Here is a 17,231-nt window from a genome sequence, read left to right as displayed (position 1 = left end):
CTTCAAGATGGTAGAGGTTTTTTGAACTAGGGAAAAGGATAATCAATTAATGGAATCATAACTAGCCCTAGCCACTGTCTGCCTACCCGTCCAATCGAAAATTCCATCGTCATTGAAGCCTTTTTTGATGAACAGATCTTTGAACAATTTCCTCAAGTAATCATAATCTGGAGTCTCAGTGAATTCCAAATTACGCACGTATTTCAAGTAAATTCCCCATTCTTCTGGATATCCTTCGCATAATACTTCTATGGGTGTGGTTCTTTTTGTTTCTCCTATCCTTTGGTATCGTTCCTGAAATTATCACAAAATGTTGTTATAATAATATATAGTAATAGTTTTCACTGACAGGGAACTTAAGGTGGTGTAGACGTGAAAGAATAATTGGCCAAGTAATGAGCTCCTATAGAAAAGCGGTTGATTTGAATGGACAGATAAGCTGAGAGAGAAGGTAAGCAAGTCGGAATATATTCAGAGAGTGCCCAATTTATGTTACAAATATACAGAGCATATTAATTGGTTTTGGAAGCCAAGAAAATGTGTTATTCTTTTTCGAAAACAAGGCTCGGTAAATAACAAATTGCCAACCAATTGAATTACAACTAGCTATTGAATGTTAGAATTGTAGTTGTATGTGAGTAAAACGTTAATTGATTTGTTTTCGTTACATGGTTTCAGTTATGAGTGACCTTATTTGTGCCTTAGGGCACGAGTAGACGAAATGTAGAAAATGTTCAAAAACCCGGAAAATAGCTTTCGCACAGGTGACATCACTCTCAATTCTAAGTGAGTAGGTTAGTTGGCTTTCTCTCTATCTTTGTACATTGTGATTCTGATCCATTTGTGATGGTTCTTCTTCTCCTTGGTTAGATATGAAGGTCCGGGTACAATAACGGGGGTAGGTTTTCGGCAGAGTTTTGATTCTGATGTGGCCTGGGGCGAGTAACGAGTTCTGATTTCTGATATGACTCCAAGCAGTGAAACTATTCAGTATCTGATTGCCAGGATCGGTAGTTGAAATCGGTTATATTGAAAATAGCGAGAAACCGAGACTAATTCTTCATATTCAGAATAAAATTGTGTTTGTAAAAGACTTTTATGATACAGATAATGATGGCCGCTGCCAAGGCATGCTCAACTGGTTCTAAAAACTGATTTGAGAAAATCCTAATTTCCTGCTCACATGATGATTCTTAACGAGGTGAACAGCAATTTGAAATGTATTCTCTTCATATGTTACAGGGAAGACACGTTCGAACTTTTATTGATTGACATTACCAGTTCTTTCAAATCAAATCTTGTTTTTAAAACCTGAAATGCCCTTCCATCTAGTTGCCTTCTTTCGGGAAACTTCTCTTTGTAAATTCTAGATGCACTTTCCTCCAAAGCATAAACTATTTGCACCATATCTTCCGATACATAATTCATACCGAAAAATGACTCAATCTACCGCGAAAGAGACTTCGACACATGATGTTATTGACAAATTCCGAGATTCATTTTTTGATGTGTCATGGATAACTGGGTTTTTACCGTTGAAACCGCTGATTACTATCACTAGATGGTATGAAAAATGCTAATGTACTAGCGATTAGTCTGAATATTCGAAAAACAAATTTGATTAAGTGAACCTGAGAAAATACATTTTTTGTGGTTACAACAATTACTAAAACTTGGTATAATTTGTGGTGTTCCATTCGGAAAAGTTGAACTATGTCTTTTTGAAAATGAATGAAACTTGACCGCTTTGAATCACCCAGTATGCGCAAAAATGATTTTAAAAGATAGTATTTATCGATATGAATGCAAAAAAAATTGAGCAGTTCAAAAAATTGTTTCCTCCGCTAGCAATGGACCGAGGGAATCTTGTTGACTCACCCTGTACACGTTAACGAACGGACAAAAGAAAAATGTAAATGAACATCAACACTATCAACTTCAAAAACAAAAACATGAATATTGAAAAAAAACTGATGAAAGTAAACTCTTGCAAGGGGTTATTCTATGAGAGTATGACGATACTATCATACTTTGGAATATTTTCAATGATTTCATTGAGTAATACATTTATTCTTGACAATCATAAATATCGCAAACAACAGCTGTGTTGATTTTTCTCATGTTACTGGAATTTTTAAATTTATATTGGCCTTCACTTACTTCATATATTTTCATTGGACTCAACAATATTTTTTGTGTACGAGTGATCTGTCAGTATTTTAATTTTTTTCTGTTCTGTTATTCTCTATCTATCAGATATTAATATTATATTATGGCTTCTGCAAACATTTTAGACTTATTATTTTCTATTTCAGTAATTTTCATGATTCAAAGCTATTATCATTTTCCAAACCTCAAATGACGAATATTGAAACCTGTTTATCATTTTATCTTTCAGGGTCTCTCATTCTCCACTTGAAAACCACCATAAAATATATGAATTAGTCCATTGCTCATTTTTGGAATTGACCTCCATGAGGACAGTGGTTGAAAAATTTAAATGACAAATAAAAACAGTGAACGTCGTTTTAACGTTTTAATTACCTTCAATGTATCCGCCTTCAGGCCTTGCCAGGGAAGGGAGCCTCTCAAAAAATACATGAACATGTGCCCTAATGCCTCTAAATCATCTCTGCGGGACTGTTCACGACCTAGATGGGTGTTTATACTCATGTAACGGGCAGTACCAGTTAGAGATTTATGATCCCTGCAAAAAGTCAAATAAACAATGAACAGAGTCGGGTATGAGGATTCTGAAATTCTACTGGTTTTCAAATGAAATTTTCTTATATCCAGTTTCGAAGTTCAAAAATATTTTTAATGACACTAATAGTCCGAGTACTCAAAATTTTATCGTAAAATTTCCATTTTTTTATGAAAACTTTGTTATTCAGCAATACAATGAGAGCAAATAGCATGATACATTATGTCAAGAAAATACCTACTCCAGTCATCTTAGTGAGGTAACGAAAATAAATATTTTGTACATTGCAAATACCTCGTTTCCTATGGGTTTTTCGCTATTTATATTGATTATTTATACTGTAGAAGATTGAAAAAGATTGAATTCCCTACAACATTTGTTTCAGACATTTATATACGTTGAATCGTTTTCCAAATAAAGGGCGGAGAGCACGCGGTTAGAGCATTATTTGAGGTCAATCGGTTGTCCCGGTCAAAAACACGCTGTATAAAGTTTATTGATTATTGATAAATACATGATTATTGATAAATTGATGGATGTAGGCGGAACTACGAGGTATGAGATCATCTTTTTAAAGGAGTTTATTGTATTAGTTTGAAAATGTCCTTATAGGATGAAACTGCAGCAACGTTGGTTACAAATAAAAGTGGTAAAAACATAGAAAGTATTTTTTCAAATGTTTTGAACATAATCATCACTAATTCACATTTCTCATCAACTATTTCATTGTTGTTAAAAGAAAAACTCGAATTATATTTCAATTCTAATGCAATTTGAAATAATATCAAAGAATTGTATTCAGAAAATTCATCTGATAGAGAAATGAACACAGTCTATTTTAAAATTTGGATTTAAAGATATGCTTCTCGATTCATGGGTTATTTTAGGATGTACAACTCTAAGATTGTAGACATTTCCGGTGGTCAGTTAAAATCACTTACAAAGTGCACACACTGTGGACATTCATCAGTAATGTTCGATACATACTGGGATTTGTCTCTTTCCATACCTCAAAGAACTGGCCAATTGAGTTCGTCACAATGCTTGGATTCCTTCACGTGAGAGGAAACTCTCGATGGAAATGAGAAACCAACGTGCTCGAGGTGTAAGAAAAGAAGAAATGCACAAAGTCTCTATCAATCCAAAAGTTTCCCACATTTTTGTAATGTGGGAAACTCAACGGAACGATTTAGAGGCAAAATGAATGTATCATTGACTCTTCTTTAGAAGGATTAGATACGAGTAATTATGCAGCATACAATGTGACTCCTTGTCGTTATAATCTATATACACTTTCCAATCACAGTGAGACTACTAACAACGGGCATTACATCATATTGCAGACACACGTGGCATGAATACAACAATTCACACGTGCTCCCAATTTCACCAAAATCGCTTGTGAGTGAGGAGGTCTTCCTCTTCTATGAAATAAATTCAGTGAATTGATTGTATTTCACAATATTCAAGTATATAGAGAAAATAACGAAAACAAATTCTGAATCTTCTTAAATAAGTAAATGAAGAACACAAGAAATCTCAACTAAATATTTCCATTTATTACTGTGGAAATAAAAAAATAATAATGAGAAGTATAAAAACCACAACTCGTAATTTTAATTATCTTCTTCTTCTTTTTCATCGTCTCCCAACCACAGTAATATTCCAAAGTCCTCTTCTTCATTTGTCTGCAGGTCTATGTTTTCGGGGTCAAAGATTCTGTCTTCATTGTCATCGCATTGAGACAAGCTTGCCAATTATATTGACCACAAGAAGAAATCATCGTGACCTCAATTTCCTGCATTCACATCGCGAATCATAATCACTCTTACAGTTGCAGAATATTATGTTGAGCAATCCTTCTGGAGCAGATACGAAAATTGCCGTGATATGTTCCAGAATCTGTTTGTCTGTCTGTCTGTTTTTCCGTTAACCAGCTGTCGCATCCCTACGAACGAAAACCCTCAGAAGTCGAAACTTGTGCGAGCTAAGGATTAACGAGGTCTTACCTTTTAACGTGTGATTCCTAACACGGGTTGGACGATAACAGGTGAAGATCGATCGTTCAGACTAGGGCTTGAACCACCGACCAACACGGCAGTCAATTCGAGTGAACGAACAAAGCACCCACGCCGAACCGCTTGGCTACCGACCGTTACTCATTGTCCAACCCCAGTCCTGGGGTTCCAAATCATACCAAGTTTGAACTTGATAATGAACTCGATTGAAATGTTGGTGGGCTGCTGCTCTTGTTGGTGTTGGTGCAAAGGTTTATTCAGTTTTTTAGACTTGACGTATTGTGCATAACGAAGATGATCGATACTGTCCACAGATTTTGGAGCATTATAGACTGCCGACAAGATTTGAATTCCACTATCAAATGATCTTTGAACCGAATATTTTTCTTCTTCAAATGCTGCTGCAATTTGATCCTAATTCGGAATTTTCTTGAATGCTTTCAAAAAAAACGATTTCCCTTTTTTTTATAAAGCGCAGAAGTCATATCACAGCCTCTCAATACATGCAGAAACCAAGTGTGTTTTTTTGAATGACCATACTTAACAAAAAACTTTTGGAAGGGTACATTTTTGTTTTTACATTTCCTTCGCCGACTTTTTTGAAAAAAATTTCTTGTTGATGAGATAGTGTAAACCCAAATAAAATGACAAGTAAATCAATATCTTGTCCCATTGAAACTGTAGTTTTAATTCTCTTGCCTGTTGGGTACTAATATTCACAGCTTGTAATTTTTAAGTTGGCGTAATTATGAGCTTTCCATCGAAGCAAACTTCATATGTTTTTGAAATTGCAGCAGTTCTTCTCAGCTGTTCCATTACTTTAATGTTCTTAATGTAATCTGAATATCCATCACAATAATTTTTGGACTGTAATACGTTTGTGAGTACTTAAAATATTCATCTAAAATAATAGGTATCTTTTCCACCATATACAATGTATTGATCAATAATTAATAAACTTTATACGGCATGGTTTTGATCGGAACTAACGGTTGACCTTAAATGATGCTCTCCTCCCCCTATCTCGAAAACAATTTGATATGACATATGAAAAAATTTTCGGAACAAGAGTTGTAAGTCAGGTAATCCTGTACAATATAGATAAACAGCGAAAAACTCATAGAAAACGAGATATTGGCGAAAAATGTGCAAAAAGTCGATTATTGTGACCTTTGAACTTAGATTTCGAAAGCCACGTACACCCTACCATATAGGTTTCGATAAAATGTCAAAATACAAGTTTATACGAGTTTAAAGAGAGGTATCTCATATTCCGAGATTCTTACCTAATTTTACTGAAATGACTGGATCAAACTGGAATTGATAATTCAAAAAGCCTGCTTGAAGGGGTTGTCGAAATTATTTTTGTAGCTGGGTTGGTACAACTGTGTTCGAAATTCACGCGGAGATTGATCGACATCCGTCATTCGGTTGGTTAAGAGTTGGGTAAGGTCCAAAGTGAGTGGGTCTGTTCGACCCTGCACCGCAACCCTCAAGAGTTTATTGTGGCTCACACCTATTCACACTCGACCAAATAAACCCGGTTTCTTAACAAAGTCAATCAGTTTGTATGGTAAGTGTTCTTTCAGATCAAATGTTAAGAGTACGGCTCTGCCGAACTCTAAAAACGTGATTCGGTCCCCAGCAGGGCAGGCACAAAGTATGTGCTCTGCTGTTTCATCATTTTCCAAACAGAGGCGACACACACTGTCTTCCGACAGTCCAAGTCTCTGCATATGATGATTCAAATGACAGTGTCCTGTAAGAAGGCCTGTCAGACATCGTAATTCATCCCTACTGTAGCCCAACAACTGTTTGGTAAGAAGCTTCGAAGGGTGAATAAACGCCTTGGAGTGAGCCAATTCTGGAATATTCTGCCAGAAGTCCATAAATCTTCTTGCCATCCAGGTGTTAAATCTTTGTTAATAGTACTCACTTCGTTGATAAACCTCAAACGTGTTTTGCGATTTCTGCTATGGATGAAAATATCGAACAAATGATTTGTCTGAAATTTTGCATGGCAAATGGAATTTTGTGAGCCGAAGCATGATAATGTTGCATAAGACTCATGATGAGTCGACTTTATAAAAAGCACTTAGGGGAGACTGGGTATGATTGTCTCACGGGTTGGTCGTCACAGCACCCATATTGGAAAATTGAACGAACGAAAGAGTTTATCGAACAAAGATACGTACATATCGAACGAGAAAGATACGTACATTTGTTTTTTTTTTGGACGGCAAAAGTAAATTTTCGTGCATTTGTGTTGAGTCTCATAAGTATATTAAAATTTTCCGTAGATATATATGATCATTTCATGTATTTTTGATGTGTCATATGTGGTTCATCATAACACTATCCGTTTTTATGAATGAATATCGATTCAGAATTATTTCAGGGGGTTATATTTTGAAATGTGTTTTGGGGCTAGTAGTCACGTGATACAACAAACACCGTATATGTGTGCTGCATTTTTTGTTGGCTTTTTGAGCTTCTGCTACATACAATTTTTTTGTTTTAGAAAAAATCATAGATATGACAAGGCATCGTATGAGAAAGTCTGATCAACTATTACACGCAGTGTAAAAGAAGTGATTTGGTGATTAATTATTATCGCACTCTGACACGGTTTTGTAAAAAAACTCATTGTCGAAGAGATAAGCAACACGGTGTTTTCAATACCACCAAAAAAAATTAGTTATCGAAGGTATAGGCAAATCTTCCCCGACAAATAGAAGAAAGAATTAGAAAGATACAAACTTGTGGCTTCAAAGATTCATTTCGGTTCGTTTACCAGGAATATTCGAAAAACAGCGTTACATTCACTAGGTTACATATGCCATATCAAGCTACCAGGTTACATTTACCATAATTGTGATTTCGGATATTCACTGAATTCTAGACTGACTAAATATACTTTCGTTAGGATGGGTATTGTCAGTTTACAAGCATTGCGGCCTGATGGATATTTTTGGTATTTTAGTAGGAAGTTATTTATTTGAAGCAAATATGTTTTTTACTCACAAGTGAGACACTATTTTTCTCTTTTTGCATATAATTAGTTGCCTATATCATTCCACTTTCAATGAAAATATTCATTTGAATGTTTTTAATACCCCTCAATTACCTATGTGACTACTTGCCCAAAATACTGCGACAGCCATCCCCGGCCCGTGGTTAAAAATCACACTATTTCTTTTCCATAAAAATCTGTTATAAGAATTGTTATATTTCCTCTATGGATGATTTTGAAGAGAAAAAAATATTTTTTCAAAGAGTATAAATAGACTATCTATCGATAAAAAATTATCATTGATAATTTATAAAAAAGGGCACTAAAAATGCAAAAGACAAAAAATGTGACTTCCAACCCTGGTCTCCCCTACGTATGAGTGAAACTGTACCTAACACTACTAAAGTGAAGGAAGTGGTGACTGAAAATCGTCGTTTCAAGTCTAAGAGAGATAACCGCTGAAATGTCCACGTCTCACGAATCAATTCGTACAATTTTGAATGATTTTTTAGGCATGAAACACATTGCCGTTGGTCTAGTACCAAAAGACCCGAATCTTCTGCAGAAATTCAGTCGCGTAAAAGTCACCTAAGACACGTTGGAACGAGTCAATTCCGACCTTACAATCATCAAACGCATTATAACTGATGATGAAACATGACTGAGTTGAGATTGGCTTGGATTATTTTTTATATTGTTTTCTCCCTGGTAGAGATTGTGTGCCTCTTTGGAAAATAAATGAACGTCTTACAGTTTGATATAATATGATACAGAAAGAGCATTTTCACCAAAGATTTCAAATCTACAATCGTTCACATTTAATAAATGACTATATGCTGACTTGAACTCGTACCTACATTTCAATAGGATTCGAAAACAATTTCTCATTTTTCCATTGAAATTTGATTCAAATTTTGTTATTTCTATTTCAGCTATTCTGGAAAAATATTATAAATTATTTCATCAAGGTTCATTTCAGTTTTTGTTAAAAAAAATATTATGAATCACACTTCCTTCATGGCAATGAAGGAAGTGTGAATTTTTCTTGGTATTCCTGATCTCAAAGTGATTTTCAACAGTATCGTGGGTACGGGCATACGGTATTGATCAGATGAAAAAATAATAAAATCTATTGGCGTAGTATTCATATATTTACTCAGGTTGACGCTACGCCCAACGATTTTATAATTTTTTATCGATCAATACCATAGACTGCTGAAAAGAGTGGTGTGATAACAGCTACCTAGGACCTTTCGAATTATTTTTCAGTTTTTAGTACATTATCTACACCATTATTATATTTTTTTCGACCGTTCAACATAAAATTTTCTCTAGTTACCTACGTTAAATGTTTGTGTATTAGTGAATATGAGATGAATCAAAAATTGAAGTAGGATAGAGTTTCATATAGTTCTTCAATAATTTGGAAACATTTGATATACTCAAAGGAAATATCAAAGTTGAAGAAATCATTTTGTTTGGAAAAATAGACTGCTTCAATAATTGATTAATTACTTATTCAAAAACTTGAGTATGAACGAATTCAATGCAATACAAATTTTCAATAATTTCTCGAATGATACAAAGGTTCCATTCTGTTTTCACGAATGAATTCCATCTAGAAAAAATCTACAGGCGTATCATTTTCTTCTTGAAAATTCCCGTTCTTACGCCACTGTTGAAGTTGAAAATTATTTTTTTATTGAGAAATATGAATTTCTATCAACTGTCAGAGCTCACCAAATATCATCAGAATATCTCAAATGATTTCGGAAAAGTTGAATAATTTTCATTATTTTCCTAAAATTTCAACACCTCGTATTTCCGTAACGAACTATTTTTGAGAAATAGTTTGTATAGCAACGTATCACTATTCTTCCATGTAAATTCACACCCTCGAATATTTGAAAATCATTAGAGAACAGCCTGTATATTAGATTATTTAAATAATTGAGTATTCAGTGTTTCATCCAATCGAATAAAACTCCAAACAAACCGTTAGAAAGGAAGTTAAAAATTGATGAACACACACAAATTGAAAAAACTTTTCACTAAAATGACATAAATTGTTTACTTGTAAGGGATATGTTTTCCTGAGTCTTGATCAATGTACTCCTTGGCTAATCCAAAGTCAATGATGTAGATAATTTTGTCTTTTTTATTCCTAGACCTTCCCAAGAGAAAATTTTCGGGTTTGATATCTCTGAAAATCAATCTTCTACTGTGAACATATTCCAATCTGGTAATCAATTGATCTGCTATCATCAAAACTGTTTTCAATCTGAATCTTCTGCTGCAGAGGGAGAAGAGATCTTCCAGAGTTGGACCAAGAAGTTCCATCACCAATGCATTGTATCGACCACCACATGTTCCTAAATGGAAAATTTTAGCGATACCTGAAAATGAAAATGACGATTTCTAGGAACTCCTGAATCGGAATCAGCGTTGTACATTTAATTGAAATTAGTAAATGATTTCGTGAAATCTATAAACAGTGCATTATTTCAGTCATGAGGCATATTCATAAAAACCACCAAATACCTTCAGAGCGAGGTGTGATAAAATTAGTGGATATATGATGAAAATCCATGACGTATTCAAGTGATCCTTTATTGTGAGATTTCAACTGAACAGTTTCCGAAATCACTGATAAGGATATTATGAGGTGATTTGTGGTTCTTGTCCAAAAATATATTCAGTGCATTCCATTCAAAATGAGCCACCCTGAATAACTTTTGGTACAATGATTTTCAGGAAAAATAAAAAAACACCTCAACAATAGTATACAGCGGGACACATTTTGACATATTCACATTTGATGTTACTTCCCCTATCGCACTTCCAGAGCATGGCACCAATTTTTTTTAATGGATCACCCTATATTATTCTGCATTATCAGATACTCCATACAGATGCACATGGTGATTTCAACAAAGTATAAAACATATGGTCTGAAGCTTATGGTTCGGGAGCTACAAATTGTTTGAGTTGAAAACGAGCCACCTTGAATAACTTTTGAATCAATGATTTGCAGGAAAAATAAAAAAAAACAGGTAAGCAATTATACAGGAGGCTACATTTTGAAATATTCATTCCAGAGACAAATACGGAAGCATTAAATCAAAAAAAAAAAGTTTCATCAATTCTCGAATCAAAATCTGATGACAGAACAATGAGAAGAAAAAAAATGTTTTAAAGTAAGTGTTCAAAAATGTTTTCACTAACTTTCATACAATGGTACTAACGAGCTTCCATTGGCACCCTCACATGATTGAGAATTTCGGGAGTTATTTCTCTGCAATGCCTCATGATGTTCTTTCACAAATCTTCAGAAGTTGTTGACTCTATCTAATAACCTTCAGATTATAAATGGCCCTATAGAAAGTAATTTACAGAAGTGAGCTCCGGAGACCTTGGTAGCCATTTTGTAGGACCTCTTCTGCCAATTCAGCGACCAGGAAAATGATCATCCAAAAATCGTCGCACTGGAGCTGCATAATGAAGAGGTGCAGCATACTGCTAAAAGACTGTTTAGTTTTCGAATAAATTTATAACTTCCTCAATTACCTTATTGATGCAAGATATTCGATTCTCCAACATATCCAAATATTTATCACTAGTCAAATTATCATTGATAAAAAAGGTCCTATGGTGTGGTCATCTGAAGTTCCTGCCCAAAAATTCAGTTTTTGAGGTCATTGGGTATGAACTTGACGGTATAAATAAGGATTGGTATCACTCCAATATCGACAATTTTGCCGACCCCCCTCTCCATTCAAACTGAACGTACATTCATCCAAAAAACATATTCTGATGCAAGTTGGTCCGATCACAGTGAGACTTTCACAATTCATGAACTAGTCTCATCTTATATGAATGAAACTTGTACCTATGAAGGATCCTGAAAACATTTGTACGACTGATTTCTGATTCTTGAGATAACTTAGTAAGAGATTGCGAATTTTCCATTAGTCCAACGTACCCTAAAACTGCAGTACAAATAGCTTCATCAATGAAAACTCCTGAACGGCTATGCTTTTTATTGTTAACAGATCCAGTTTCCATAAATTTGTTCAATGATTCCGAAACGTATTCGTGTCGTACATTTCTTCCTGGATGGTTATCAATGAACACACGGGCAGCAGCTCTAGCACTATTTCCATTCTAGTAGTACAAACTCACTATTTCAATCCGTTCTCGAAGCGTATTAACCATTGCTTCTCAAGAATTCACAAAAACAGAAACACCAATTTCAACTTTACCTGTTAGGTAATCGTTATTGTATAATGAGACAAATACAAAATGAAGATAATAACAAATTCAAACTCAACTAAGCAAAATAAGACTTTTTCGAAGTATAATTCACAAAAACACCTATGGAACCTAGGTAAAAGATTGTACAGAAATTCATTCAGGGTGGCTCAGTTTCAACTCAAATGATTTTCAGCTCCCAAACTATGAGCTTCAGACCATAATGTATTCTACTTTAATGAAATCTGTTCATCATGGAACATCTGATAATGCAAAACAATTGATCCATTTAAAAAACTGTTGACATGCTCTGGGGGTGCGATAGGAAAAGGTAGATGGAATGTTAATATGTGAAAATATTTCCCCCTGTATACTTTTGTCAAGGTGTTTTTTTTATTCTTCCTGAAAATCACTGTTTCAAAAATTATTCAGGGTGGCTCGTTTTCAACTCAAATAATTTGTAGCTCCCAAACCATCAGCTTCAGACCATATGTTTTATACTTTTGTTAAAATCTGCTCATCATGGAGCATCTGATAATGCGAAACAATATAGGGTGATCCATTGAAAAAATTGGTGACATGCTCTGGTGGTGCGATAAGAGAAGTAACATCAAATGTGAATATGTCAAAATGTGTCCCCCTGTATACTATGGTTGACGTGTTTTTTATTTTTTCTGCAAATCATTATCCCAAAAGCTATTTAGAGTGGCTTGTTTTAAATTGAATGCACTGTATATTGGCCAAACGGGGACATCATTTTTCAAAGAAATGGAAGAACAAAGAAGTATTTTCTTGAATATGAAAAGCAATTCCACATTTGCAATCCGTCTATGATGTATCAAATTTGAAAGAAAGTTAGGAACTAACTTCATTTTGAATGCTCAGAAATCAGTAGATTTGAGAGTATCGAGTTGAAATGTGATGTATCGAACAAAATAACTAGATTGAGTTGTTATGAATGGAAAAATATCCTTCTGATTATTAAAAAAGTTAATTAAAGAGGTAATTTATATAATGGAATCAACTTTTTGTTGTTTGCTTTCTCATTTATGTGGGTAGAAAAGTTGAATGAATGTTTTTCTATTGATTAATTAACAAAAATATTCCATTGAAAATTGAAATCTTTCTCACATTAAATTACACAGCCCCAGTTCAAATAACATTAGGTTATGGAACAAGAGTGCTGACATAAATTTCACCGACAAATAAAGATTGAACTTTCTGATATGAAACTGATGAGTCATGAGGAAGTTTCCATTATATAAAATGATTTGAAATCCTTGAAAGAACTAACACAAAAAAAAGAATTGAAAAAGAATAGTTGAAAATAACTATTAAATTAAGCAAAAAACCCTGAAATGAAATAACAGTGGAATAAAATACAAGTAAAAATAGAAGAATTGAACAAAAAATAAAAAAATAAAATTCAAAAATATAGATTCCAAGCCAAGTTACTTCACCAAGTTTCGATTGTTATAGTCTATTTCAAAAGAGTGTAGAGTAATAAATCATGAAGTGTCATAAAATTTGCCTGAATTTCGTTGTCGTCCATGGGCGTAGGCAAATCTTAGGATTATTAAACTTAATAATTAAAGTAAATTAAAAATTACAGACATAGATAATAATAAAAGGCCATTTTTGGGAAGTAATTTGGTCTAAAACTAAGTACCTACATGTATTTAGGTAAGTAAAATTTCTTAAAAAAAGATTAAGATTAATTTTAGTGGTTCTTGTAAACTTATTTAATATGCAATTTGGGTTCATATACTTGAGCATGATTTCTCAAAAAAGAGTTAACACTTAGTTCCGAGGTGCCATGTCATTATAATAATCCATTTTTGACCCTGCCCACCAATCATGCAATACCTATTAAACCCAGGTAATTAAGAAAAAGGGTTTAAATATATTGTAATGGTGTCTTAAACATTCGAGTTATAATAGTAATTGTTACTACACCAATTAAACGTACAGTGATATTGTGATATAGAAATAGTGAAAAAGTTATAAAATGGGGACATTTACTCCAAAGAAAAGAAGTGTAAAAAATTCTCCGCTATCTGTTTGCGAAAAAGTTATAATTTTAAATGTATATGATTGCATAAAACACGATCACCCTAGTTTGTCTGTGCAAGAAAGTGTTGAGCGATGTGCCCGAATGACTGGAATTGGACAGTCCACGATTTTTAAATTATTGCGAGAAAGAAAGATATCAGGCCAGGTAAGTCCATGCAAGAGAAAATCAGGAAGACCAATAAAAATCTTAGATGAAGACACCAAATGTGACATTCGAAGAAAAGTTCATTCGTTTTATTTTAAAAAGGAAATACCCACTCTTGAAAAAATATTTATCGAGATAAGCCAAGATAACGATATTCCTTTGATATCCAGAAAACTTTTATGGAAAACTTTAAAAAGTATGAATTTTGCCTGGGAAAAGCACAATCGAAAGGCACTATTACTGGAAAGTGATGAAATTGTTTGCTGGAGACGAAAATATTTGACAACTATAAAGCAGTACCGCAGAGAGCAAAAGAAAATTTTTTATCTTGATGAGACGTGGATAAACGAAGGTTATATAGTCAAAAAAATGTGGCAAGATAAAAATATAACAAGTTCTCGCCAAGCTTTCATAGAAGGCCTTTCGACGGGTATTAAAGTGCCTTCGGGAAAAGGGAAGAGGCTTATAATTGCTCACATTGGAAGCGAAGACGGATTTTTAAAAGAAGGTTTGTTAAGCTTTGAGTCGTGCCGGACGGGAGATTATCATGAGGACATGAATTCGGATGTCTTCGAAGACTACTTCGGGGAAATGTTAAAGTTTCTTTCAGCTGATTCGGTCGTGGTTATGGATAATGCAAGCTACCATTCAAGGCGCTTAGAGAAGGTACCAACTTCAGCTTGGAGAAAGCAAGAAATTATTAACTGGCTGTCAAATAAAGGTATTCAGTTTGAGACGAATTCAGTAAAGAAGGAACTACTAGCCATAGTAAAACAACATAAATCTCGCTTCATGAAATATGCCGTAGAAGATGTAGCAGAAAAGTATAAAGTAACTGTGCTGCGCCTACCGCCATATCATTGCGAATTAAATCCTATAGAACTTATATGGGCACAAGTTAAAGGATATGTTGCAAGGCACAATACCACATTTAAAATGAAAGATGTCAAGGTATTGTTTGATCAAGCCATTATGGAAATCACATCAGAAAACTGGCAAAAAGCAATCCAGCATGTTTTAAAAGAGGAAGATAAAATGTGGGAACTGGACAACTTGGTCGATCAGGTGGTTGACCCTATAATTATAACACCAGGGGATGATGACAGTTCTTCGGATGAAGACTATACTGATGTAGAATAATTTAATTGAATTGTAAATATACTGTAGCGGGATAAGCAATCTGGACAGAGACCAGTGTATCAGTGACAGTGACACTTTTGCTTAGGTTAGGGTTTAGAATTAAGGGTAGTCTGAATAATTATTTTCTCGGAAGGTTCTCGAAAATTGTACCTAGTAATCTCTAGAACATTCAATTAGGGTATAAATAGAGTGTTGTTAAACGTTAAGGGAAGTTCACAGTTTTAGTATTGTTCAAGTGTCAAATTGTAATAACGTATCCAGTAAAGTTCTTGTCGTTTTTGTGAATAAATTGATTTAAAGTCCCCACAAGTGTTTCAATACGTAAAGTTCGTTCGTGTGTGTTTGTGAGTATTTCCCGATTTCGGTTCGTATATATTTTATTGTTACATTTTATATTTTTTTAATAACACTGTTCTGCTGTATTAAGTTTTTATTTCCTTTAATATAATTTTTATGAATGCATATTCTTTTGGCAATTATCTCACTAGCGCGCCTCTGGCTCAGTATTTATCCGTCGATAACAATGGACAAATCCCTTAAAACAGGGTGATACCTACCTGCTCTTTATGAAACGACATAATTTTGCGATGCGGACTAGGGAAGTGACAGAATTTATTGACGGATCACCCTGTAGCGCTTTTGAATACTTAATGAGATTTTATTACTCTACACTCTTTTGAAATAGACTATAGTATCCATAAACGGTATGACTGGACTAATCCCTCCGAGAGATGACTATCTATGGGTCATTCAAGTACTTTCACTTATTTCAACTTTTCTTTTCCGGCTCCACCGGTTTAGCGGAATATGACTGTTTGGCGGGAGATGACGATTTGGCGGTAGTTGGCCATTTTCTCTTGATTATGGGTTTCCATATGTTGCGTATCTCTACGATAGCTTGGCTGAATACATTGTTGGACAACATGTATACGGCTTCTTTGAATTTCCTTCCAAACCAATGTTCTCCATTTTATATAATATCAGACAATGGAAGTCCGAACTCATCATGAAACATTGTCAATCACCTTCAAACATACCCGCAATGTGCTGGTATTGAAAAAGATTTCGAATAAGTCATGAAAGCAAGAGAAAAAGTATCAAAAGTATCCTTTCCGAAGACTCTCCTCATTCAAGAAACCAAAACTGCAAAGGAAACTTGGAAAGAAATGAATGGTGCTGTCGAAGACTCCGGTTCGACCAGAAGAGAACTTCTACGAACATCAATAACAACGGAATTAAAAAATATATCTAGTGTTGATTTTCAAGATAATGAAAGTGGGTGAGGACTTTTCTACCCGCTAGCTTCCAAATGAATACAGGCCCAATGATAATGGGAACTGAAACATTCGGAATAATCACACCGCGTGATTCCTTTGAAATTTTCACTACAAGTGTGCATGGTCCTTGAAGGAATCGGTTTGGTAACGTTCAGAATTGATCAATTCAGATTTCAGAATCAAATATGATATTCATTGCTGCCTTCATGAAAGATGTGCTTTATTTTTTATTATACTGAGCAGCTCAAGGAGGATGGAACATTTGAAAGAAGCTTGTGACTGAGGATCAGTCATCACAGGGAAAATAGAAAAATATGGATTCACAGGCAGAAATATATCGAATTTTTTTGGGAAAGATAGATTTTGGCTTTCTACTTCTCCATATTTGTAAAAAAAACTGTGTAAATCTTTCAAAGGAAGGAAGAAAGCAACCAATTTGAAAAAGTTAACTTTATACAAAGATATGCACATAATGCTAAGAAGTAACTTTCAGACACAAACTGAAAGAAAAAGTACTTTCAAAACAGCTACTTCCATGTAAACATTGAATTACACGAAAAAAACTTTCGAAACAACCCCTTTTACATGAAAACGTTTTTTTTTTGTATAA

General features: G+C 34.3%; 1 protein-coding gene across 7 annotated transcripts in view; it reads right to left on the bottom strand.

Moving 5' to 3' along the window:
- Positions 1-17,231, bottom strand: part of LOC111505216 (casein kinase I) — a 33,006-nt gene that overhangs the window by 9,762 nt on the left and 6,013 nt on the right. For 4 of the 7 annotated variants that reach the window (XM_074184664.1, XM_074184689.1, XM_074184683.1 and 1 more), the window contains 3 exons: positions 9,810-10,131; positions 2,545-2,707; positions 87-294 (listed from right to left, as the gene is read on the bottom strand). In XM_074184664.1, the coding sequence (XP_074040765.1) occupies positions 87-294; positions 2,545-2,707; positions 9,810-10,131 (693 nt within the window). Of the gene's footprint in view, positions 295-2,544; positions 2,708-9,809; positions 10,132-17,231 lie in introns of all 7 variants that reach the window. The other 3 variants (XM_074184673.1, XM_074184677.1, XM_074184667.1) reach the window with 1 other exon arrangement.

The sequence above is a fragment of the Leptinotarsa decemlineata genome, unplaced genomic scaffold, assembly GCF_025532065.1.
Source record: "Leptinotarsa decemlineata unplaced genomic scaffold, Ldec_3_MD MMD2_P_RNA_scaffold_2, whole genome shotgun sequence".
NCBI lineage: Eukaryota > Metazoa > Arthropoda > Insecta > Coleoptera > Chrysomelidae > Leptinotarsa > Leptinotarsa decemlineata.
Note: the sequence above shows the minus strand (reverse complement) of the source record. Positions and strands in the feature narration are given on the sequence as shown.